At 37.8% G+C, this 23,577-nt stretch overlaps 1 protein-coding gene across 1 annotated transcript in view; it reads right to left on the reverse strand.

The window, feature by feature from the left end:
- BRWD1 (bromodomain and WD repeat domain containing 1) overlaps window positions 1–23,577 on the reverse strand; it is a 109,785-nt gene that overhangs the window by 62,707 nt on the left and 23,501 nt on the right. The window contains exons 6-15 of the mRNA XM_081819706.1: window positions 23,009–23,107; window positions 22,468–22,628; window positions 21,077–21,298; window positions 11,210–11,310; window positions 9,903–9,973; window positions 8,222–8,322; window positions 7,409–7,449; window positions 6,519–6,617; window positions 4,057–4,207; window positions 3,667–3,801 (exon numbers count right to left, since the gene is read on the reverse strand). Of these exons, the coding sequence (XP_081675832.1) occupies window positions 3,667–3,801; window positions 4,057–4,207; window positions 6,519–6,617; window positions 7,409–7,449; window positions 8,222–8,322; window positions 9,903–9,973; window positions 11,210–11,310; window positions 21,077–21,298; window positions 22,468–22,628; window positions 23,009–23,107 (1,181 nt within the window). The remainder of the gene's footprint in view (window positions 1–3,666; window positions 3,802–4,056; window positions 4,208–6,518; window positions 6,618–7,408; window positions 7,450–8,221; window positions 8,323–9,902; window positions 9,974–11,209; window positions 11,311–21,076; window positions 21,299–22,467; window positions 22,629–23,008; window positions 23,108–23,577) is intronic.

Here is a 23,577-nt window from a genome sequence, read left to right on the forward strand (position 1 = left end):
TAACTGCCAAAACAAACTCACACCATGCCGAAATACCTGCTTGAAAAGCAACACTTCACTACTATATACCACACACAAGTGGGTGCCGATTAACAAACTTAAAAATTAAGTTACTGGGATATTTAAGGCACTGCCCTATTATGTGTACACATAATATGTATATAAATTTGTATTCTCTAATAACAAAAAGGAATAAACCGTATAAATATCTTTCTTCCAATTTCTTGTTGAAACATAGGAACACATATTCACCCACACAGTCCTTTGAGGAGCCATCTCCACTATAGCCCGACCCATGCCCTGGAACCACTTTGCACCCCTGGCCTGGAACCTACAGTCCAAGTAAAGCAGAGGCGGGGGCCAGGCCTTTGGCTGGCAAGTCAAAGATGGTGGCAGCTCCTCTCCTGTCATACACGTGGACCTAAGTGCACCAAAAGTGCTGCTAAGGTACCTGGAGAAAAGGAAATTTTCCTGAGTAGGCACTTGCAGAGCATGCCACTTGGGTTTCTACCTGCAGTTTGAAGAGTCCTCCACAACGATTCCTGACAAAATGCAACCTGCAACTGTGCTTGGAGAACAATTCGATGTCACATTGAAAATTATGATGTACTTAATGAAATACTGTAATGTTAGTAATTTATAACCGTATGTAATCTGTCTAACAGAAAACTGGGAGCCTCTCAGCTGAGCAGTAAATGTAAGAACTCAGTCCAGGAGCGCCTGGATGGCTCAGTCAGCTGAGCATCCGACTCTTGATTTCGGCTCAGGTCACAATCTCAGGGTCATGAGATTGAGCCCCGCATCAGGCTCAGTGCTCAGCGGGGAGTCTGCTTGAGATTTCTTCCTCTCCCTCTGTCCCCCCGCCCCAACCCCGCTTGCATGCACACACATACCCTCTTTCTCTCTCTAAAATAAATAAATAAATTTTTAAAAAAATAAAAGAACCCAGTATACACAGCAAAGTTTGGTATGTCTCACTGGAAGTAATATCATTGTTGCCCACTTGAGACTTCTTTGGCTCAGAAGTTGTTAGCTTATTTTCTCCTTTAAGCCTTAATTAATGTAGTTTTCTGTTTTGATAGTTAAATTCAGGATGTAATGTTCTTAAAGAGAGTTTTAAAGGAGGGGCGCCTGGGTGGCTCAGTTGGTTAAGCGACTGCCTTCAGCTCAGGTCATGATCCTGGAGTCCCTGGATCGAGTCCCGCATCGGGCTCCCTGCTCAGCAGGGGGTCTGCTTCTCCCTCTCCCGCTCCCCCCTCTTGTGTTCTCTCTCTCTCTCAAATAAAAAAAAAAAAAAGAGAGAGTTTTAAAGGATAATGAAGAAAATGGAGATACCTATAAATTTTAAGACCACAAAAAAATTGCTGAAAAAGACTTATTTTTCCAATAATTTGAACCCAGGGATGCAACTTCCAGAGATGCCTAATTACACATGTGCAATTCAGCCATGTTATTTGAGTTATTTCAATGCATTTTATGGTAATAAATAAAATACCGCATTTTAAACTGTTTGTCAAAAATTGTCCAAAATAAGCATACTGAAATAAAAATTTTAAGGTTAAAAAAAAAAAACAAAAACATGGAACACATGGACTCAGATGGCCTTCAAGCAAAAGATCTAAGAACCATTCATCTATACCCTGCAACTAGACTGCCTCCAAAATGAATTACACTATGAACTGGAACTCAATATAAACTGCACAGTAATTTTACAAAACATTTCATATGTAGATCAAACAATAGTCTTGACAACACAGAAACTCTTTTATACAATAACCCCCTTAGAATTTACCCTAAGGAAATAATCACAGAGCTACATAAACAGCCATGTACCTGGATATCCGAAGTGGTGCTGCTGTGCCTGATTCAGAAACCACTTAAACACTCAACAACTCTAAGTTAACTATATATGTAATCTTCTGAGAAAGGCTGAATTTACAGTCAAAAATGTAACTGCAAATTCTTAAAAATATATGTAAGATTTTGGAAAACATTCTTTACATAAAATGAAACAAAGATTACAAAAACTGTGCGAGAATGCCAAGTAATAACTATGGAAAGAATGATGCCACTAAAAACCCTCAATGGATGGTACTGTGAGTGAAAGTGTAATAAGGAATACGATATTTACAGAGTCTCAAAATACCTCCTGAAAAAATTAGCTTAATAGTTACAAAGAGAAAAAACTATTTCATTGTGGGGAAACCTGGCAAATGCCACCTTTCCAAATTTTAAAATTACCACTACCAGGGCACCCTGGGTGGCTCAGTCCGTTAAATGTCCAACTCTTGATTTCGGCTCAGATCATGATCTCAGCGTCCTGAGATCCAGCCCTGCATCCAGCTCTTGGCTGGGCATGCAGCCTGCCTGGGATTCTTTCTCTCCCTCTGCCCCTCCCCACCCTACTCACAGACTTGAGAATTCTTGCTCTCTCTAAAAACAAATAAGGTTATAAAAAAAAAAAATAAGGGTGCTTGAGTGGCTCAGTTGGTTAAGCGACTGCCTTCAGCTCAGGTCATGATCCTTGAGTCCTGGGATTGAGCCCCGCATCAGGCTCCCTGCTCAGCAGGGAGTCTGCTTCTCCCTCTTACCCTGCCCCCTCTCATGTGTGCTCTCTCTCTCTCAAAATAAATAAATTTAAAAAAAAATCTAAAAAAATAAAAATAATCACCACCAAAAAAAGGTGCAACAGAATCAAATCATGAAAAAACAGCAGACAAAACACAGATACACTGTAACATTATTTGTCTGCACTCATCAAAAGTTAAAAGGTGAGAAATAGAAAAAAAGAATTGAGGATTACAGAAACCTAAAATATACAGCCACTTAACATAATGAATGATCCTGAATTAAATACTGCTCCAAGTGCCAAACATAACTAAGAAGACATTACTAGGACAACTGACAAAATTTGAATATAGAGCGGAACTACATAATGCTACTTTATCAATGTTAAATTTGCTGATTTTGGTAACTAGCTTGTGGTTATATATGAGAAATTCTAAAAATATGCAACAGGATCCTAATTTGGTTTTAGGATATTACATGTGCAAAAAGAAAACAGGCTAGAAAAACCCAATGATGTTTTTATTTTTATTTATTTTTTTTTTAAAGATTTTATTTATTTGATAGAGAGAGACACAGCGAGAGAGGGGACAAAAGCAGGGGGAGCGGAGCGGGAGAGGGAGAAGCAGGCTTCCCGCCGAGCAGGGAGCCTGATGCGGGACTCGATCCCAGGACCCTGGGATCATGACCTGAGCCGAAGGCAGACGCCCAACGACTGAGCCACCCAGGTGCCCCGCCAATGATGTTTTTAATTCCCTAGATGTCTTTACTGAATATTGTTTTATTACCAAATATTTCAATAAATTTAGTGAAAATGCGTATAATTACCATAATTTTGCGACTTTAAACAAATTCTAAAACATTTGCACATATACAGAGGGCTAAATAAGTAACTTTTGAAACTCCTTCCCTCGGGTGACTCAGTTACACAAAGAATTTCATGAGTGTATATATGTATGGCTGTCGGATATTTATTAGGCTTTAAGCATCCCGATTTCTAGAAATATAAACAGCCAAAACATGCAGATCGGTGTCTGGCTAAACTTCTGATCCAAATACTTGAAACCAATGCAAGCATACATGAAGATACACTTCACTTACCATATTAAAATAATGTTTCATCTTGGTGCCTTTTGTAATATCCCATATAAATATGCTGCCATCATGTCCTGCAGATAACATAATTCTGGAATCAAAGGGATGTGTCTCCAAAACAAATACTTCATCAGCATGTCCCTTTATTCAACAAAGTCATAAAGTTAATGAAGGTTTGCAAGTTATTAAGTTTAAAATGAAAAACCCATATTGTCATCGTGTATAAAGGCTTTTAAAAATGTATTAATAACAGTGGCTTGAACATTAGTATATCTACAAATTTCTACTCATTTGATAATCAGTGGGTGAAACATATTTAATATGTTAATATTATAGCTTCAAAAATCAAATTATAGTTCAAAAAAATTCTTGATTTGTTATATAAAAACAACCTACCAGTAAGTTATGAAGCAGTTGCCCTGTGTAAGAATTCCACACTTTAAGGACATGATCGTTCACAGCTGTGACAACAATGCTATCGTTCTGATTCCAAGCGATCATTGTGACTTTGGGTTTCATAAACCTTTCTTCTTCCAAAGATAAGTCCCTAAGAAAAACATACACAATGTGTAAATTCATTTGAGAAGTACAATCAATACAAAATTAATGGAAGTAATGTAGTTTTATGTCCATACATTATTATATATCTAATATACATCTGACCCATAACGATGATCTATAAACAGATTACAGCAAAACTGAGACGGGGAGGAGATGATTATAGAAACAGTTCAGGGGGGACGCCTGGGTGGCTCAGTCGGTTAAGTGTCTGCCTTCAGCTCAGGTCATGATCCCAGGGTCCTGGGATGGAGCCCCGCATCAGGCTCCTTGCTCGGCGGGGAGTCTACTTCTCCCTCTGCCTGCTCAAGTGCTCTCTCTCTCTCTCTGACAAATAAATAAAATCTTTAAAAAAAAGAAACAAACAAATAGCTCAGGGGTGCCTGGATGGCTCAGCTGGTTAAGCATCTGACTGTTGATTTCAGCTCAGGTCATGATCTCAGGGTCCTGGGATTGAGCCCCGAATCAGACACTGGGCATGGAGTCTGCTTAAGATTCTCTCTCTTCCTCTCCCTCCGCCCCTCCCCCTGCTCGTGGTGACAAAGAAACAGTTCAGTATGAATAAAGGCATATGTTAGGACATCACCACTGCTCATAAATGCAAAATTTTTTCTCTCTACCCCTTTTCTATTATTCCTTTCCCCTGACCCCAAGCCCTAACAGCTTTAATTTTGTTGTTTCTCTCTCCAGAGAAGATGACAAGAAATTTTAGGAAGACAGAAAGAAGGCAATGCATCTGTACAGCCCCCAGTTATCTAGAAAAGTGCCTGACACACAGATATTCAATCTTTTGAACTATAAATAAAACTGTACTCATCTCTTTACACTTCCCTATAGATGGTTACTATGGTTCTCTTGGCAAGAATGGCCTTGGATACAAATGTCTACAATATTTTGCAGCCTGAAATGCAAAGTTTCTCTGTAAACCATAGTAGTCAGTACTACACAGAGAAAAGGTAAAGCCCAGCTGCTTTTTGAAATCAGAGAATACAACCTAAGAAATTATAAACATATATTTCAATTAAAGAAAACAGCTGTAAGAATATGGAAGAAGTGCCATGTAACACCTATCTATATAAGCACAATGGAACACAGACAAGAGAATAATTCTAACCAGATTGGTCAGGGAAAAGTGTAACAGAAGAGGCAAAATGGAGTAAAGGCTAAGACTCCATGCTTCACTTTAAACTAAAAGGCATCACCTGTTAGTAACCTTGAAGCAACAGACATATTGTACTTCATCAAGTTGATCATCCAGGATTAGAACACTAAAACAAATATGCCCATTAATTCTTATATACAGAAAAAACTCCGCTTCTCAAGATTGGAAAGATGTAAAACTTTAAATGAAAAAAGAATATTCCCACCATTGGAAGGAATTACTGGCAGAGCACTCTCCATGGCAGCAAGAAAACAGAGCAGTTTCCAGTCTCAGTAAAAAAAAAAAATTTGTTTTAAAGATTTTATTTATTTGACAGAGAGAGACACAGCAAGAGAGGGAACACAAGCAGGGGGAGCGGGAGAGGGAGAAGCAGGCCTCCCGCCGAGCAGGGAGCCCGATGCGGGGCTCAATCCCAGGGCCCTGGGATCATGACCTGAGCCGAATGCAGACGCTTAACGACTGAGCCACCCAGGCGCCCCTCAGTAAAAATTTTTGTATTAAAGTTTTTACATTGATGTTCCTATTTTGCTTAAAATCATTGTTCACAGGTAAATGTAATTACAATTTGTTTCTTAATAATGAAATAACCTTCAGTATTTTAACCAATCAAGGACTGACAGTATTCACTCTCACACGAAGATGCTTCTGAATATCCAGATAGAACATTTTTAAATGGCAGAGATGTGATCTGTTTATGAGCAAGGATTATCAGATTTCCAGTAAACATTCTCTCCATTCCCTACCACAGATCATTTCAAAAAATGTGATTATCAAATGTATTTTGAAGCCAAATAAAATTGTCTGAGTCATAGCAGAGAACTTAATTTCCCCTGCAATTATTAAAAATAAAGCAGACACGAGGATTTCCAAAGGACTAAATTGTGAAACATTTCAGGAAAAACTGGTAAGAATTTTGATATGTCACTACCCTAGACCAGGCAAGTGTACTAGAAACATAAATGTATGGACAAATTCTTTGGGATACAGGAGATTTATGGATCTATGTATCAGATATACAAGAAGTAGCCATTCATTTAGGTCACTGCTCTTCGCCATAGGACCTGGGGGCTCCAACCACCAGGGAGAAGGACCAAGTGATCATTAAGCCACCTGATTCCAACAAACCGTCTCCACTCACCCTGAGACTCGGGTTGCCATATCCAATAAAATGCTTCTCCACTCCAACTGCTCAAATCTCCAAATCCGTGCCGTTCCATCTCTGCTACCACTTAAGAACCTTAAAAAATTCAGAAAAACATCTTATACTTACATACATGCCACCAAGAACTACAGTCAAAGTCACAAGCAAAAACATTTTTCATGTAGCTATCCTGACTGTTAGCTGGCCTAAACGTTTAAGTGTTAATTCAAAAGACAGGGATTTAGAGCAAATCTGATAGGAAAAAAAATCGGGTTTGCTAGAATTTGCCTGGCCCTATGGAGTTAAGGCACATTTCAAACTCAAATAGCTTGTCAGATTGAGTTTTGAGAAGACAATGTACACGTAGTACCTGGAGAGGGAAAAAAATAGGAAGAATTAAAGATGCGTGGGAAAATCAGTAAGAGCAAAAACTCCATTGTAAGCCATCTTCATTCTAAACTCAAATTCATGCTGGCCACTGTGTAAAAATAAATCAATCTTTTAACTAAGGAAAATATTAAAAACTGCAATTTAGGAAAGGCACCTGAAAGAAACTGGGGACCACAACAGAGTATATAATTTAAGTGACAATTCTGTCACATGACACATCAACAGTGGTTGACTAGAGAGATTTTTTTAACTACTCAAACGTAAGGAATTTCATTATCTTTACACTTGATAGGAGAGCTCCTTTTGGTCACAGGACCCGGTAGAAGCTACAATTCTTTTTGTTTAGTATGTTTCCCCCACTGCGGACACTTTTCATTCAATTAATATACTTTCTACTAAGTGCCTGCAATATACAAAGTGACATATCAGCTGTACTAATATGAAGCATAGTATATTTGCCTAAAAACACACTCACAAACACAAACACACTTACTTACCGATCACCATTGTTACAAAACTGGATACTATCAACTTTATCCTGGGGGTTGGGGGGAGGGCAGAAAACAAACACAAAAGTGATCACTCTTGTTTGTAAACAAAACAAAACAAAAAAACCCACTCCGTTTTAGAACTAGAAGCACATTTGGTTTAAAGCAAGAATGTGTACTTGTGCTGCTTAGCCCCATCATTCAAACACGTATCCTACACATTTACGTGCAAAAAACCTAACTATGACTCTAACAAGACTATAAAAAAACCTTTCCTTCTAAATGTAAAACTATATTTACAATGAATTACATCTGTATAAGAATTCACATGTGGAAAGTGATCAAAACATAAAGCAGCTGAAAACAAGGCATCACTCTGATACTTATGTACAAAAAATTTTTTTTTCTTTTAAAGTGATTTGGAACTGTTTATCAAATAATTTCACAGAACTTCCTATAGGAAAAAAGATGACCTGACCACTGAGCGGTATTCCAGAATCCTGAGAGTTATCTATCTTACTATACATTAATAAAATAGCATTCTGATTTCATGAGTGTGAATAAAATGAATAGGCCCCTTGAAACTAAACCCACCCAGATAAACTGTCATAATCAAGATTTTCAACTTAAAGCTGAAATAACCACAATATATTAGCATAGTCACATACTTAGTTGTCAATAATATCCTTCACCTTTATATATGCAACCCTTCCTACATTTAAAATTAGAATCAATAACAATTTTGTTAGCAATATTTGACTATGGACCAACAGGAATATTATTAATGATTAATTTATACAATTTTATAACATGAATACTTACTGTGTGGCTTTCAAGTTCTGCGATTTTTTCAGGTGCTTCAAAACCCAAAAAATACATTCTGATTACATGATCAGTACTACCTGTGGCTAAAAACATACCACCTGAAATAAAAATGTTAAGGTTTAAAAATTCAGTTTGTAACAAATATCTGAATCAAATTTCTGTATCAAATTAAGCAAGACCTTTTATCCCAAAATTAAGTTTATCTCAATAGATCCATTTTCTAACTCACTATATAAAGACATTTTAAAATTAATATAATACAGTGATGTTTTAATTTATAATAAAAAATATATGTATTTGGTCTTCATCCCTATTTCTGGCACAGAGCTCCTAAAACCCTTGGGAAAGATTTCCTAAGCAACAACACTGATAAAAGTATCTTGATATTCATAACAAATCAATTTCACCCACACCAGAGTTTATATTAATAAAGTGATTTTTGGAGAGCACCTAAGAATGGGGGTGCTGACTGCCAGAAGTACCAACCATGTCATTAGAGGGTTGGAACTTTCGGTCCCACTCCCCTGACCTCTGGGGAGGGGGAGAGGAAGGGAGGTGAATCAATCACCAATGACTTAATTAACTGTTCCTATGTAACAGAACCTCCATAAAAAAACCTAAAGGACAGGGTTCAGAAAGCTTCCAGGCTGGTGAACATGTGGAGATTTGGGAAGAGTGGGGTGTCTAGAGAGTGTCCATACACTTCATCCTCTGCATCTCTTCCACGGGGCTATTACTCAATTATATCCTTTTATATAAGCTGGAAATCTAGTAAAATGTTTGAGTTCTATAAGCTGTTCTAACAAAATAATCAAACCCAAGGAGGGGGTCGAGGGAACCTCTGGTCTTTAGCCAGTCAGTCAGAAGCAGAGCTGACAACCTGGTCTAAAGGGGGGAGGTGGGGTCTTGTAGGACTAAGCCCTTAACCTGTAGGATCTCACACTGTTCTTTAGGGAGATAGTCTTAGAACGGAACTGTAGGACACCCAGCTGGTGCTGGAGAATTGCTGGATGGTGTGGAAAAACAAAAACAAAAAAAACAAAACACACATACATCAGATGGGACTTTAATTAAAAAAGTAATTCAATCTGGAAATATTCACTACCTGTCACTGCTTTATTAATTGTGGCAATGACCGTATGTGCTGCTACTCTGACAACGCCTGACAAAGGGGCTCTGCTTTCTAAACAGCTTCACATACCTAACCCTAGCTTCAGAATACAAAGTTCACTCACTCAAGTTTTCAGACTTTTATGGGGGAAAATCTTTGACTTCTCCTAAAAAGAAAGGTTACCACACAAGCTCACTGTACAAGAAAAGAAAATGTGCGATAATTTCACCAAAATGAGTGGAAAACAAATTTAAACTATAAAAATCTGCAGTTCAGCCCATTCAAGAAAATCACAGTTTTGGTAGATCTCACACAGGGGGCTCACATGGATACCTTAAGCCTCCTTTTGCCAGCTGTCTGACTCTGATTACCATTAGAAATCAGAGAATGGTAGAATGGGGGAGTAAAAGACAAAAAAAAAAAGCTAATGAAATAAACATCTTGGATTAAGCCTAATGAAATGGGCAAGTCATTTACCATCCATCTGATAAATGCTCTTGGCAATAACACGATCATCCAATAAATGATAAATAAAACTAAGAAGAAAAATTACTAAATTTATCTTACCAACACTAAAAGAAGAACAAAGCATCTGAACACCTGGTCTAGGCTTTTCCGTGAACTTCAGGGGACGTGGACTTTAAAAGAAGATGCAATTTTCAAAACTCATTAGTTCAACACATTAACAGGGTTTATAATGATGGTTTTAATCTAGCATATTTAATATTATAACCTTATTTATAAAGTACCTCACAAGTATCTCTGCATATGCTATTACAGCTGGACAGATTCTGGAAGGCTCTGTCCAATCCCTGTGTTCACAAGAACCCTACCCCACAGCAAGAGCGGACCTACCAACCCCATCTCGTAACTGAGGGACTAAAACTTCGACTGCAAGTGAACCCGCCATCCAGGTTGTAGGGCAGGGTATACAGCCACCAGGGAACAGCACTGCTCAGCAGAAACTATGCGAGCCACACGTGTAACTTTAAATTTTTACAGTAGCCACAGTAAACGTAAAAAGATAAAATCAGTTTTATTTCATTTAACCTAATATATCCAGAATATCACATCAATATGAATAAAATATTGAGAACCTTAGATCCTTTTTTTCATACTACATCTTTGAAATCTTCCACAATATACGAAATACATACTACATCTCAATTTGAGCAGTTTTCATCAAAGATACTTTATCTATATTTGGTTTCATAAAACTCACAGTTGAAAAACTAAATTCACAGTCAGGTTATTTGAAATATGCTTAAAGGTTCTGTGATACCTGAATCAAGTATCAGTTTTTAAGATGAAACTGATAATTCAGTTCCTCGAATGCACTACCCACATCTGAAGTGCTCGACAGTCACACACCGCTGGTGGCTACCATCCTGGACAGCACATCTCTAACATTTTTCAAAACATTTCACATACATACGATCTCACTTTTTTCCCCCCATAAAATGTGCCCACTAAGATAGAATAGCTGCGCTTCTTTCACATATCCATCTAAATAGTACATTGTAGGGGCGCCTAGGTGGCTCAGTCGGTTAGGCATCAACTCTTGATTTAAGCTCAGGTCATGATCGCAGGGTTGTGAGGTCAAGCCCCACACCAGGCTCCACACAAAGCGTGGAGTCGGCTTGAGATTCTCTTTCCCTCTCCCTTTGCCCCTCCCCTGTGCACTCTCTAAAATAAATCTTTATAAATAAATGAACAACACACTGTAAACAGTCAATAGGGCACTAACACTGTATATAATAAAAAGTAAAAAGGCAACCACAATATAGAACTTCCCTTTATAATCAGACTTCATCTCATTAGACTAAATTAAACACTAAAGAAAGAAAACTTATCACATAATTACAACCACTTACCTGAATTTCAGGGACTCTAAATCCCACTGCCAGAAACAAACTGTTCCGTCAGCACCAGTAGAGACCATGTATCTTTGGGAGCCTTTGGCCATTGGGCTAAACTAAAATGCAACCACACAGACAATTCCGTTTCCTGAGCTTCTACTGAAGTCATAGTTTAATGGTTTTTCAAAGTTAATTTCAACTGACACACTTAAGTAAAACATAAGAATTACAAAATACAGGAAACAGTATAGTGAAAAATCACAACCTAGGTTATCTCTAATTTATAAATGTAATGTGATCTCAGTAAAAGATTACTTTCAAAACTAATAGACAAGAAAAACTTTTACAAAGAGAAAGTGAAGTCCTGGTCTTATCAATATGAAAGCATAATACAAAGTCTCCATAATGAAAATTATGGGTCATGGTAGGTACAGTGACAGAATGACCAATGGAAAAATATACTATAAAGTCCAAATGGACCTTAATATAAAAGCTAAGATAAAGGTGCCAAAATTGGTTGCAGAAACAATGAATCACTGCATAAATGATTTACCATCTGTGCAGCAATCTGGAAACTATTCTTTGGACTGTACATCAGGATCAATTCCAAGTAGATCAAAAATTTAAGTATTTAAAAAGAAAGCTATAAAAGTATTCTAAGAAAACACAAGAATTATACCTAACTTCAGAAATGAGCTAACACTTAGGTTTAACAAAGTTCAACTGTGTTACACAAACAACCTATTAGACCAATTTGGACCAGAGACACCCAACAAGGCTTAACAGATAGAGAGGAAAATACAAAGAAAACAAGAAAAACACGCTAGGCAAAAGAAGATGAACAAAAGTACCAAAGTGAGAGGGTATATGGTATGTGACAGCAACAGAAATATCTATATGACTAAAGTGCTCATTTTTGCAAGTGGTGGAGGAATGGATTAAATGAGTAGAGAATGTGGACCCAGTAAGAGCAAGAAGTAACTGCAGTTCTCAAGTAAAACCCAAAAATGTGTCAGACAGCAGTATACAATAGTCACTGGAAGGGAACAGATAAGAAAAACAACTAAGAATCAATCCACTTAATCTAAGAACCTTAACGGGAAGGAAGTACTTCCTTTCCCCAGAATGGGGAGGAAAAAGCCATGAAGAACACCACAACTTGCTGACTCATGAGTCATTCAACACAAAGGAGGTTAGCAAACAAAGACCAGGGCTGCCATTAACAGAAAAGGAAGAGCTGGGAAGAAATTTTTTTAGGTTATTTACATAATTATTTATCACTACAACATCCCAGAGAGACATAGTTTATTATCTGTTTCATGATTTTTCTCAAGATTATACACTTTGTAAGGGAGGTAGGATTTGAACCTAATACTTCTTCAAAGAAGCTTCTCCCAATTTCCTTCTCTTCAAGTACAGGAAATGAAGGGTTTTTCAATGTTGAAAGTGATTACTTACATCTAAACAGATGTGTCCCAGAACATGGACTAAAACTGAGTTTTGGAGAATATCCCGTTAAAATAAATAACTGAAGATAATTAATATCAAATATTGTTAATTAAAATTAAAATGTCACAGTAAAACTTGTAAATCTGCAGAGAGTACTTTAAGAGTTCTAAACCTGAATTTCTGCAGAAGAGTTGACTCATGTTCTAACTAAATCTAATTCTTAGATACACAAGTGGTACTGCACCATACTGTCTGTTCTCTGTAACACCTTTAAAGTATTTTAAATATCTAGCACGGCAAAAGATGCGAGGTTTGTTTTGCTTAGGGGTTTTGGGGGCAGGTGGGGGGGGAGAAGGGCTCTTTGTGCTTATTTTCTTCTAAATGAACTTGATGGCATGCTGAAGTCCATTAAAACAAAGCAACTGGTATTTCAAATATAAACACACTAACTTTATACCAAGACTTGGAGAGAGATGCTACCTTTACATCACTGAATCTTCATTCAGGAGTGTACTAGACATTTTCACTAATATAGATTATTCCCTCCTCCACCCCCCGACCACCGACCCCAAGGTTCTGTCATTATTCTTAAGACTTTTCTTCATACAGACTTCTCCCATTTCCTGGTTTATGTGTTTGAAGGCTTTTGTTGCTACTGTGAATTATGTTTGTACTCCGTTACATCTGCTAATTGGTTATGGTGGTTTATAGCAGTTTTGGTTCTAGGACACAGGTCCTATATTCATTCGGTTTACTAAGATCTCAGGAGTTCTAATAAGTTTTAATAAAATTCAAAAGTGAGTCCTCTGAGCTTGGAGTTTTCTTTTTAAATTTTTTCTTCAGTGCCCAACAGGCATTATTAACCTTTCAAGCCTTTCCTTCACTGTTTCTAAGCAGCAACATTCCTCAAATGCAGATCACTGACAGCCAGCCATGCTTCATTAATCATCCTCAAAGCTATTCATCAGTGACCATAATACTTATTTCTGCATACTGAAAATGAGTCTCACTTTTCCAAGATAGGTTAGGTAAGTCCTGCATAAAGGAAACAGTAAGAGGTATGACTTCTCAGTCGCTGGTGGCTTCGTGCTTCTGTACTACAATCTCACATGGCTACTTCCAAAGTCAAAACAGTTTTGAAATCTACACATTTTCAGTAACTGTTCGGTATATAACATGTGCCTGGGTGCATAATAACTTCTACTTTTACAACTTGTTTGGTGGCAAAATAAGTTTTTAATGTATGCTGATCCTCTGTTTTGCTATTAAAGAGTGCACTACCCGAAGGTAGTTAGCTACTCTATCACCTGCTAAATGCAAATCTTTCCTGTTGTTTATTACGTGTCCATTCTAGACAAAGCTGTGGAGGGGGAAAATCTGTACAACATAAAACTCACCATTTTAGCTATTTTAAAATGTACAACTCACAGAGCACCTGGGTGGCTCAATCAGTTAAGCATCTGACTAGATTTGGGTTCAGGTCATGATCTCAGAGTCATGAGATCCAGCTCCACACCGGGCTCCACACTGAGCATGGAGTCTGCTTAAGATTCCATCTCTCTCCTCCTCCCTCTCCCCCTCCCCCTTCTCATTCTCTCCTCCTGTCTAAAAAAATAAAAATAAAATGTACAGTTCAGTAGCATTTGGTACATTCACATGCTCTGCAGCCATTGCCACTATCTGGTCCCAGAGCTATTATTTTAGAAGATAAATTGTAACCTGTCAAAGCATTTTCAGTGGATTCTCATGGCTTTTTAAAGTATATCATACACACAATAGGGCGCCATACCTGTCTCTTGCCATACATGGATAGAAGTGAACCATGTGGACCTGAATCACAACACTTCAGCCCTAAGACCCTCAGCATGCATGAGTCTCCTAAGAACAGTGACCTTCTACTCCATAACTATAACAAGCTTGTCAACACTCAAGAAATGTCATATCAATATAATACTATTATGTAATATATGGTTCATACTGAAATTTATCCTAATTTCTCGAATGTGCTTTATAGGCTTTATTCACTCCTAAAGCCAAGACCAAATCAAGGCTCACACATCGCATTTATACTTGTACCATTTTCTTAGTTTCCTTACATGACACTTTATTTTCTTGCCTTTCTTGGAACTAAACTTTTGAAAGATAGAGGAGATTTCACAGACTTTTTTTTTTTTAAAGATTTTATTTATTTATTTGAGAGAGAGAATGAGATAGAGAGAGCATGAGAGGGGGGAGGGTCAGAGGGAGAAGCAGACCCCCTCACTGAGCAGGGAGCCCGATGTGGGACTCGATCCCAGGACTCCAGGATCATGACCCGAGCCGAAGGCAGTCGCCCAACCAACTGAGCCACCCAGGCACCCCAGGTTAAACTTTTTTAACAGAAATACTACATAGGTGGATAAGAAATTTAACTACACAGCTTTATAGTTATAGATCTATTCAGATTTTCTTCCCTTTTGTGGCAGTCTTGATAAGTGTTTTTCTGAATATTTACCTGTTGCATCTTAATTTTCAAATTTCCTATATAGCCATTTAAAATATTCTCTTTTTAGGGGTACCTGGCTGGCTCAGTCAGAAGAGCAACTCTTGATCCCAGGGTCAGGAGTTTGAGCCCCACACTGGGGGAGGTAGAGATTACATCAAAAAAAAAAATTTTTTTTTTTTTTAAAGATTTTATTTATTTATTTATTTGAGAGAGAGAGAGAGAGAGAGAGAAACAGCATGAGAGGGGAGAGGGTCAGAGGGAGAAGCAGGCTCCCCGCCGAGCCGGGAGCCCGATGTGGGACTCGATCCCAGGACTCCAGGACCATGACCTGAGCCGAAGGCAGTCGCTTAACCAACTGAGCCACCCAGGCGCCCATTACATCAAAAAAATTTTTTAAATAAATAAAATATCCTCTTTTTAATGTCTAAAGGGTCTATAGAGATGCCCCTCTTCAAAGCTGACAATGGTAATTTTTGACATTCTTCTTACTTGAGCATTCTTATAGCAACATTTTTAGTCTTTCAAAGAACTTTTGGCTTTGCTGATCCTCTCTACTGTTAGGCTTCCTTTTCTATTCTTAATTTCTGTACTTATCTTCCTAATGTTCTTGTCCTCTGTTATTTCCTGTTCTAACTTTCTGAGAAATACTTGACCCCTGAATTTCAGCTTTTTTTAAATACATGCATTGAGGGCTATAAAATTCCCTTTGGGCACAGCTTCTGCTGTGTATTAATAATCTTATGCCATGTAACAAATTACCCCAAAATGTAGCTACCGGAAACAATATATATTCATACCCCAAATCACTAAGGGTCAAGAATTCAGGAGCAGCTTAGGTGGTTCTGGCTCAGGGTCTCATGAGATTACAGCAGATGTCAGCCTGGGCTTACGTGGGGGATGGCGGACCTGCTTCCGAAAGGCCTGACTCAACATGCCTATGGCAAGAAACTTCAGTTAATTGCCATGAATGTTATGGAACAGTCCATAGGGCTGTTTGAGTGTCCTATCAACATGGCAGCTGGTTTCCCATAAGATGAATGAGTCAAGAGAATAAGACAGGTCAAGGGGCATGAGTCCAGAAGGCAAGAATTATCGAACACCATCTTGGGGTGGCTGCCTACCAAACTCTACATCCCACAATACACAATACCTAATATTTTCATTGATCAGTTCAAGTATTCTTAAATTTTTATTGTGATTTCTCCTTTAATATGTGTATTATTTAAAAGTATACTGCTTAATTTGAGGATTATTCTCCCATTAATTCTGGCTGTTAGTAATTTCTGGTTTAACTACACTACTGTCAGAGAATATATACTTGGGATTATTTCAGTATTCTCAAATTTGTTGAGAAGTTGCTTTAAGGGTCAGAATGTGGACAGTATTTATATAAACACCCCACTTATGACTACAAAGAAATGATGCAGATATCATGCAATGTTTCAATCTGGCATCCAGGTCAAGGTCATCATTTGTTGTTCAAATCAAGATTTCTTTATAGCATAGGTTCTTCTTTCAATTATGGAGAGATGGAGGTGTGTTAACCTCCCACTATGATTGTATTATGGAGGTCCATTTTTCCTCATAAATTCTATTTTTGCTTTATGTATTTTGATGCCACATTCCTAAATTTAGAACTCTTCTATCTCATGAAACTTTTTATTATAAATTGTCCCTCTTTGCCTCTAAAAATGTTAAGTGCCTTAAAGCCCTATTAGCTAATATTAGAATGCTACACCAGCCTTATGGTATTTGCAAGTCTTCCATCCTTTACTTCCAGCCTCCCTATAGCCTTATAGCAAAGATGGGGTTTTGTTTCTTAGTTCCGTCTGAAATCTTTGTCTCTCACTGGAACCACCTAATGCACTTACAAATAAAGTGTTCATGAACATACTGCTACCTAATCACAGCCTGGCAGCATCCTAGGTCTTCCCACCTTTCTTTCACTCTTTCTTGCGTTTTTGTTTTTTTTTTTTTAATTATTCCGTATTTCCCCCTCTATTAGCTTGGTAGTTATACGCTCTATTACAATTCTTTTAGTTGTTATTTTGGAGATTACAAAATCCATCTTCATCTTATTAAAAGTCTACTTCTCGAACAATGCAAAGATGTTAAAAATACTAAAGTTACCTCCTCCTGATATACAAGCTTTTACTATTACTTGTTAGATTCTCTGTAATAATTTTTCAATCCATAAGCTATTATACTTGTATACAATCGATGTTTTTTTCCATGTGCTCACACACCTTTTTTTTTTTTTTAAACTCTTTATTCCTTCTTGCATCTCCAAGCCTGGGATCACATTTCCCTCTTGGCCTATTACTATTTAGAATTCCCCCTTAGGGCTGTTCCCTTGCTAGGAAGTTGTCTGAAAATGTGTTTAAAGCACTATTTTCGATAGGTTCAGAATTCCTGACAGGCAGTCATTTCCTATTAGCACTTTATTTATTTAAATAAATCCAAATGTAAGATTTTTATTATTTTTTTTTTTTATGTATTTAGCCCAACCTGGGGCTTGAGCACACGACCCTGAGATCAAGTTGCATGCTCTACCAACTGAGCCAGCCAGGTGCCCTTATTAGCACTTTAGAAGTATTTCTTTGTCTACTGACTTCCACTATCCTACTGAGAAGCTAATCATCAGTCTTACTGCTTCTTTATTTTTTCTTCTGCTTACTTTAAGATTTCTCTGTAGGGTGATGTTCAATAGCTGTAGTCTTCTGTATTCTTCTTTATTCTGCTCAAGATCCCCAGTGTTTCTGCAATCTGTGGCTCTATTTCTCCAGTGCATTTTGCAAAATTCTCGGCTGTTACACTTCAAATACAGCTCTGCTTCATTCTCTCCTCTTGTTCAGGAAACCCAATTACACATGTGGCATATGTACGTACAGACATGTAGTATCTTTTTTAGCAGAGCCTGAGAGTCCAACCTCTTCCTGCTGTGCTTCAATCCATTTATTTTCTTCCAACCTCACTTCCAGTTCATTAAATCTCCAATTTCTTCAGTCATGTCTAATGTATTAAAACCATCCACTCAATTCTGAAATTCAGCTTTTTATTTCAACTCTAGAATTTCCTCTGTACTAACTTGCAGTTCTCTGCTGCAATTTTTTCTATTCTAAATAGTCGAACTTATGTGTAGATATTTTCAATCTATATCCTCTCTACCCCTACAAGTGTGTCAAAAGTTCTGCTAAGCTTTAATGGCCACCTCCTCTGGAATTGGCAAATGCCTTCTGACTCATAGCTCCTCGCTTTCCTTATCTTGGTGTCCTAATTTCTCATTGTGTGTATCTCAGGTATTTTTTCACCTGTGTCTAACTTCCCAAGTTCTTTTTAAAAAGGAAAGCTAGTCCAAGCCACCTATACAGTGTCTTTCCTTCCTGCAGAATGCTCATTTGCTATTCTTTCAGACAGACAAAAGGTTCTACTTCTGGTTGTAATAATACTAACATTTTTGAGAATGTAAATTATATCAAATGACATTGTATATTGCTACCCTTGAGAAAGGTGTACATCAAAATATTCACAGTGACTATTTCTAGATGGTAAGATCATGGAGGCTTACCTTCTTATTTGCTATTAATTACTGTCTAATTTTTCTGCAAACAATATTACCTGTACATCTTTTTTTAATATAAATTGAAAAAAAAATAAAACCTTTACTATAGTGAAAAATGGTTTCTATATGCCAGTAACAACAGGGCAAAGAATATAAAAAAGATTAACAACTAAAACTGTGTCCTTGTTTGACTTTGAACTTTGGTAACCACTGGCAAGTAGAGATGAACTTTCTGGTGTATAAAAACTTACTACCACCCAAACAGATTTTTCAGATATTTTCAGTAGGTGATAACCGAATGTGGGCCCCATTACCAAAGGAATGGGTTATAAGACCAGAGCTCCACTTTTACATTGAGGGATTCCATGATGGTTTGAGGACAGACACCAGCACAAAGTCAGAAGTTTTCTCATGTGCTGCTATACTGGCCTAGAAGTTCATATCAAATAACACAATGCCAATTGTGGAACACACAATGAAGATTTGAATTAATGTTCAGACTATGAAAACTTCTAAAGAACTCTTTCCTTAAAATAAACAGGCATACCAAAAACCTTGCTTAAAGTTTCAAAATAAAACACTATCTCAATTCTGGTTGTCTTCATTCAAAAATAAATCTGTTATCTCTATTCTTCAAGAAAACTGACTGGAGGGCGCCTGAGTGGCTCAGATGGTTAAGCGTCTGCCTTCGGCTCAGGTCATGATCCCAGCGTCCTGGGATCAAGTCCCGCATCGGGCTCCCTGTTCCTTGGGAGCCTGCTTCTCTCTCTGTCTCTCATGAATAAATAAATAAAATCTTTAAAAAAAAAAAAGAAAACTGACTGGAAGAGTTGAGAAAAGTGTCTCTCGTCATAGGACTTCACACCAAATCCATTTAGAGATCACTTAACATATAGCCTGGGTGCATTCGTACCTGAAAGTGGAACCGCTCCCACAGTTTTATCCAAAATCAAGTCAGAGGCACCAATGTGCCTTAAAAGGCCTTACAAATCGGTATCTTCCTAACAAAACTTTCAAAAAACTGACCGAACAGCACCATTTTCAGTTCTGAATGAACTAATGACTCTAAGACAGTATCCTCAATGGCTGCTAGAGAGAGACTACCAGACACTTCATGCCTAGAAGAGTGTACACCTCCAGGTGCTCAAGCCTTTAGATTAACAATCCTGAAAGTGCAGTCCCTGGGGGAGGAAGAACAGCAGGAGCGGCACCTGGGAGCTTATTATAAATGCACATTCTCAGGCCCCACCTCCGACACTTTCTATCAGAATCTTTGGTGGTGGGGCCTAGCAATCTGTGTTTTAAACAAGGCCTCCAAGTGATTCACATGCACATTTAGCAGAACCACTGCTCTGGATCCAACAACCAAGTTACGGGAAATACACAGGAACATGTTGATCCGCTCTGCAAGGATGCAGACGGTAACATCCAGACTGTGGGAACTCCACACAAACTGTGGGAACTCCACACACAAACAACCCAACTCTTTAAACAAAGAAACTGTAAGGGGATTTTTAAAAAAATTGGGCAAGGGAATGCAATTTGTTTTAAGCTTCTTTTAATTGACAGTAACCAACTATAAGATACAAGTTTTGTCTGGTTCCTCCTTCAAACAAATAAAATATTGCTACTGATGAGACAACTGGAAATTTGAACATGAAAAAAAATAAGTATGATGATAATGTTTTGGTTGTGTTTATTAAAAGAAATTTTTATCTTTTAGAAAGACACACTGAAATATTTACAGAAAAATGATATGAAATCTAGGATTTGCTTTAGGTACAAAGTGAAGTGTGGTTGGAGCAAAAAAACTGGCCATGGGTTAATGGGCACCTAGGGGTTCGTTATATTATTCTACTCTGGGTATGTGTAAAATTATCCTCCATGAACCAGGGCACCTGGGTGGCTCAGTCGTTAAGCGTCTGCCTTCAGCTCAGGTCATGATCACAGGGTCCTGGGATCGAGCCTTGCATCGGGCTCCCTGCTCAGTGGGAAGCCTGCTTCCCTCTCCTTCTCTCACTCCCCCTGCCTGTGTTCCCTCCCTCGCTGTCTCTCTCTTTCAAATAAGTAAATAAATAGAAAGAAAGAAAGAAAGACAGAAAGATCATGAACCTATCCTGTTTGTAACTGACATTCCCCCAGCTTAACTGTAAGCCTAATTAGGAAGCAGGAAGTTATCCATCATGCCTTCAAGTAAAGCCCTTAGCTGCACCGGACAACATTACCTCACCCTTCCAAGATTCATGGAGGTATGATTAATTACATTTTCTCTTGGTTACTAAAATAGATCACATAATTACTAAGCATCTTACTATTTCTCATCTCTAAGGAGAACGAATTTTAAACAGAAGTTCATACACAAATGTGCACACTAAAGCTAGTTTACCTGTAAAGATGTGATTGACCCCGTGTGTCCTTGGAGCACAGCAACTGGGGCACAAGTTCTCAAGCACCACACTCTAATTATCTTATCACAGCTCCCTGCAGCAATCATTGTATTCTCATAGTTTACTGCCATATCTGAAATTTCTGCAGAATGACCTCTTAATGTCGATAACAGGCGGCCATTGTGTGTTGACCAAATCTTCACCAAACAATCATCTGAACCCTGAGAAAAAATACACCCAAAAACAAATGTTAAAACAGCAAGTCTTTTCTAGCTTTTTCATGTTTACAGCAGCTTTATTCATAATTGCTAATACTTAGAAGTAACCAAGATGGCCTAGCATTTTAAAAAATACTATTTATGTGTCACTCAAATTAAGTATCTATAACTCTTCTCTTTCCAACTGTGTAATATTCTGTAAATTATGAATCTTACAGTCAGAACACGTATGGAACAATTTTTTTCTTCAAATCAAATAACATCTCTATAAAGATACTATGAAGTTTTCATTTCTGTGGATCAGACAACATTATAAATACTATTTTCCCAAAATTCCCCGCCAAGCAATGAGTTCAACTAAAAGTTCATGGCTCACCTATTTCAATTAACAATGGTTAAATGTCAGTTTTGCTCACATCAAGCTAAATAATTTGATATGCATTAGGACAGACCTACGGTTCACCCGCTAAGTGAGTGGCAATCTCAAAAACAACTAAAAAAGAACGGGACTAGCACCCTCATTTTAAATAACCCAACAACAGAGTCTCAAATTTGTGACACCAGCCAGCATCCATCTAACTCAGCAAATTTTTTAGTATCTACTCTGAATCTCACAACTGAAAAAGGAAACTTAAACTTCTGACCCATCATAATCTTCCCTTAAAATATTAAAATGTTAGATTACAAATATTTATACATAGTTTTATAATAATAATAAAATAATCTTTCACTGTTCAAGTAATCAATTTCCCTGGATCAATGAGTAGTCAATATGAATATGAATCACCTGCAAAGATTTGGATTTTTATGGAAGCTTCTTTGGTCTGTTTTGGTTACTGGACATACTAGAAACTACCCTCATTAGTAGGTCTAGAATGGGATGGAAGGCAAGTATTAGGCATGCATATTTTTAAGATCCCTGATGATCATGCCCATGAACCACTAAGTCAATGTCTCACAAACACTACACAAGGCCTGGCTATCTGCATCTGAATCACTTGGGATACTTAATAAAAATGCAAATTCATGGGCCCCACCCCAGATCTATGGAGTCAAAATCCCTGAGAATGGGAACCACAGAATCTACATGTTTTATAAGATCGCCTACAGGATTCTAATGCACACTGAAGTGCTCCAGATGATACCAAATTGAGTTTAAAACATTAACTCACGGTAAAGATTCTATGTCCTGTCCTATCAAATGCTACACAGTAAACAGCAGACAGATGTCCAAGAATCCTTCTGTGCATTTTTATATGCTGATACATAGTTCCTGGAAATGCTGTGCTAAAAGTGGAACACCCTGTGAGTTGTTTTCCTCGATGTATCTCCACTAGGAAATAAAAACAATGAAAATGGTTAAGAAGAGCCAATAATGTAAAAAAACGAAGAAAAACTCCACAACAATTTCTAGAGAGTCACAGAATCTATGTTCAAGAAATCCTAAGGATACTAGTTTCTCCCCAACTCTGTTCTACTATAATCACCATTATGGGCTTCTTATTAGCATAAGATTATCTTTCAATAATTTTTACTACGTTTAGTAATAACTTTAGGAAAACAGTAAGTCTGGAAATGGGTACTTATCACTACTGAAACAACACTACCAGTATTTCCTTTTAAATTTTAATATAGCTGTTACAAAGCCGTTACAAAGTCGGTCAAGAAATTAAAAGCTGGGTTTCGGTCACGTGCCAAGCCACACTCACTCACCAAGACTGGGTGGGGAACCATAGTTCACTGGCATTTCTGGAGGTCTTCCTCTGTGAAGAGCAGCAAAGGCAGAGCCCTTCCAAACTGTGTGCCTGCAGTCTTTAAAACGAATTTTAGATACACATAAAATCTTGAAAGTTAACCCCAAGAAAGATTTTATAGAATACTTACGTATATTGTAACAAACTGTTTATTCAAAGTTTTACCAACTAATATACTTTAACAGAAAAGCCCTAGAGGTTTATTAGACTATTTCTGAAGGGGAAAAAAAAATTAAGACATCTCAGATACAACAACAACAGCTAACATGAGTACAGCACTTTACAGTGTACAAAGTGCTTTCCACGTACATCGTCTCATTGAATCCTCACAACAACCCTGTGAGGTAGGTGTGATCGCCAACGCACAAGTGAGGTAACTGAGGCTCAAAGGTTCTGGGACCTTTCAAGAGACCCGCTGCCAATGACCCAGTCCAGACGGACCGTAAAACCAGATCTTTTGACTCCCAAGTCCTAGTCTATGCCGAGTAAGTTTTTATTCGTCAATGCAGAATTACACCACACGATATG

Source organism: Leptonychotes weddellii, chromosome 1 (genome assembly GCF_054177405.1).
Source record: "Leptonychotes weddellii isolate Sample4059 chromosome 1, ASM5417740v2, whole genome shotgun sequence".
Classification (NCBI taxonomy): Eukaryota; Metazoa; Chordata; class Mammalia; order Carnivora; family Phocidae; genus Leptonychotes; species Leptonychotes weddellii.